General features: G+C 40.2%; 1 protein-coding gene across 1 annotated transcript; it reads left to right on the top strand.

The window, feature by feature from the left end:
- Positions 1–2,116: 2,116 nt before the first annotated feature.
- Positions 2,117–3,639, top strand: LOC311038771 (DLA class II histocompatibility antigen, DR-1 beta chain-like; the record flags this gene model as incomplete). The annotated part of the gene is made up of 4 exons (XM_084048368.1): positions 2,117–2,215; positions 2,546–2,783; positions 3,014–3,148; positions 3,439–3,639. The coding sequence occupies 4 exons, from the start codon at positions 2,117–2,119 to the stop codon at positions 3,615–3,617; spliced, it is 651 nt and encodes a 216-aa protein (XP_083904494.1). The 3' UTR covers positions 3,618–3,639.

Raw genomic sequence — 3,639 nt, 5'->3', positions numbered from 1 at the left:
CACATATTGCGCTGCAGTAATCTGATCCCTGGTCAGTCTGTCCATCATTGCAGAAGTTGATTCTTGCAGCCCGAGGCCCGCAGGCATCTGCTTCTTTCACACCTACAGCCAGCATACAAAGATCAACGATGTTGTGTATTAGCGTGTCCGGCACCTAGTTGATCGAGTTGAGACAGCAACTGCAGACAGTTACAGAACCAGAACGGTCATTGCGGCGAGAGCAAAGAATGCATGCCAATACACAACAACAACTGTGCATGGGGCATGGTGGCGCAGTCGGTAGCGCTGCCGCCTCACAGCTAGAAGGTCCTGGGTTCTATTCCCGCCGGGGACGCTGTGGGCGCTGGGGGCGTGTCTTCTCTTCTGCGTCATCAGCGCCCATACCCTAGGTGGGGTTGGTGAAAGGGCCTACTCTGTGTGGAATTTGTTCTCCCTGTGTCTCCTAGGGTAGTTACCCTCACAAAAACATGTAGTAATCCTGGTCGCTATACTGCCTCCCCCTGGTCAGCCGGGGCGCCTGATGGAGGGGAAGGGAACTGGTTGTAATAACATGTTCCTTCCACGCACTACGTCCCACCGGGGAAACTCCCCCCTGTCAGGTGACAAGAAGGCCAGTTGGCTCTCATGCATTGAAGGAGGCATGAGAGGCATGAGGCCCTGAGCTCCCTAGGCTGGTGGGGGGAGTGTAGCGCCCAGGATCACTTAGAATTGGCACGGGGTGGCAAAAAGGGTTACAAAATCGTGGGATAAAAAAATAAAAAAAAACAATAAAAAAAAACAACAACGATTGTGCAACACAATGGGAATGGTGGGGTGCTAGCCCAGCACCGGTCGAGGATTTTTTTTTTTAATAGACCAGCGGTCGGTGAGATTATCAAACGTATAAACAACATAATAAAGACATGCATTTTAATATCCACAATCCCTCAGACGTCTGCTCAGATGTTTCCAATGCTCATTTGTTAATTGCATAGCATTGTTTTTTCTCAAGTTGAGTCTATTTTCTATATTGCACATTGCATTAATTGGCCCCCGTCTGGGAAGAGGAGGAGGGAAGGGGGAGAGAGGTGGAGAGGGAACTAAGCCTATTGCTAACTATAGCAAAAAGAAAGGTTTTAATCTAATGATTAATTTGTAATGTTGGCATTAATAATGATGTTGAATAGACAACCCTCATTAGGCCTACAGTAAATTAACACATTATTATTAACAGTGCCTGGGAAAAAACACAGATATACCCAAGAAACCTAGTCGTGCTTGACTTGACTTTAGACCTCACTAGTGATGAGTGTATTTTATTGTCACATTAAAGGCGGAGTCTCATTGTGAGACTGCTGCAACTTTCATTCATTTCCTTATTATTGTTTCATCGTCAGTACTGAGCTCCTGTGCACAAGTTAACATCTCCTGACACAGAACCTTTTTGCTGGAGATATTTATTGATATGAAAGCATGTATATCAAGATTTGTATTACTTTTTCTCTTCTCCGTCTGGGTGAGTGAAATTACTTTCTACGTATCGAAGAAATATTAAATGAAAAAAGGCAGTATTTCTTTCTTGTAAGTTAAGATATTATTGAGATATAGATACTATATTATTATATTAGTTGATTGATTAGTTTTTGGTATAAATAATAATATAAATATATGTGTGTCATTCCATTACAGTTTCTTCAAATGGAAATTTCTTTCAGGCATTTTCTTACTGCTCAATCAAAGGTCATGATCTTGGGGAAATCGAGTACATCATAAAGTGGGGTTTGAACAAAGAAACAATAGTGACCTACAACAGTACCCAAGGCTACTGGACAGGGCACACAGCCTTTGCCATAGAACAAGTGAAATGGATGAACAATCCTCGAGAAAAACTACACAGAAAATTTGAGAAGATCGAAATGTGCAATGTCAACATACCAGGAATAAGAAAAAACTTAGGTAATGAAGAATAAATGCCATGTGTGTACATAATATCTAATAAATCTCAGGGAATACAAGGGTGCTGAAAATTGTTAGCTATATATTTCTATTGCATATCTTGTTTGTTTCAGATTTGGGAGCAGCTAAACCAAACATCACAGTGAAATCAGTGAAGCTGCCCAGTGGCAGACATCCATCCATGCTTGTATGCAGTGCATACAACTTTTACCCCAAACAAATCCTAGTCACATGGCTGAGAGACGGACAGGAAATCACTACAGATATCAGTTCATCTCAGGTGTTGCCTGATGGAGATTTCTATTATCAATAGGGGTGTGCCGATATATCGTCCCGCGATATATCGCGATACGTTTTCGCGACGATATGTATCGTTTTGGGGGGGGAAAAAAACGTTTTTGAAAAAAAAAATTTTTTTTTTTTTTTTTTTTTTTTTTTTACTACAATCATAATAATCAGGCATGCAAACGTCCCCGAAGTGAAAAGAGTGACAACATGTTTTTTTTTCGGGTCAGGTGTCATACTATTTGGATTCAAAACGGCTATTGTAGCTGAAAAGCTACAAGTTTGCATGTCTGAATAATGCAAAAACAGAATTATTTGTTTGCATTTTCTTTTTTTCTCCTCCATATATTTTCATAATAAAAAAAGTGCGTATCGTATCGTATCGAAATCGTATCGAAGTTGTGAGTCAAATATCGTATCGTATCGTTTCGTGAAATTAGTGTATCGGCACACCCCTAATTATCAATTCCATTCCTTCCTGGAGCACACCCCAACATCAGGAGAGAGAATTACCTGTATGGTGGAACACCCCACCCTCACTGAGCCAATGTTTCAACACTGGGGTAAGAGTATTTTATAATTTGTGTTTATTGAATGAGCTCACGTATGATTCAATTCAATTATTGTATTGTCATTGCTGGGTTAACAAAATTAAAACGTTCAACTCATGAGTTATTGCATTAAATAATATCCCCAATTTTAAGAGTTGGTGAAGTTGCATGGTGTACTTAGAGAAGGGGGGGTGGGGGACAGTATGAGATGTTTCAAGAGAAGATTTGTTTGAACATTTCAGACTCCTCCCTTCCTGAGTCAGACAGGAATCAAATCGTTGTCGGATCAACTGGTTTGCTGCTTGGCCTGGTCTTTGTGTTCACTGGATTGATCTACTACAAGAAAAAGTCTGCAGCACACATCACTCTGCACCAAGGTAAGAGAAATGACCACAATCACACCTAGATAAGATAACACCCTTCACTAATTAATCTACTATTTCTAAATCTAATATGAAGAGACAGCAGGCAAAATTGTTTTTGAATTACACTAAAGTTTGAATCAACTTCAAACATGTTTTTTGTGCTGCTACATATCATGATCAGGCCTCCCTATAATACTTTAATACGTTGCTGGTTACATTTTAGGTTTTAAAAAAAATAATCTTTCAACAGTGTTATATATTTACAATTCTAGAAAATAATCATGTTCAACCGATTTCAACAGATCAGGTGTTGGTTCCTGTTGAAGAATTCCTTCCAACTGGAGGGATGGATGAAGCTTCAGGTCCTGTTGAAGAACTCCTTCCACCTGGAGGGATGGAGGAAGCTTCAGAACCAGAACTGCAACTGGTGCATGTGAGGTCTTATTGTAATAATCTGAAAAATCATAATATGCTGTTGTAATATAAGTAAAGCCTTGCCGAGT

This window comes from Gymnoscopelus microlampas (assembly GCF_963454915.1).
Source record: "Gymnoscopelus microlampas genome assembly, chromosome: 3".
NCBI classification, from domain to species: Eukaryota; Metazoa; Chordata; class Actinopteri; order Myctophiformes; family Myctophidae; genus Gymnoscopelus; species Gymnoscopelus microlampas.
The sequence above is the reverse complement of the archived record's forward strand: the minus strand, read 5'-3'. Positions and strand labels throughout refer to the sequence as shown.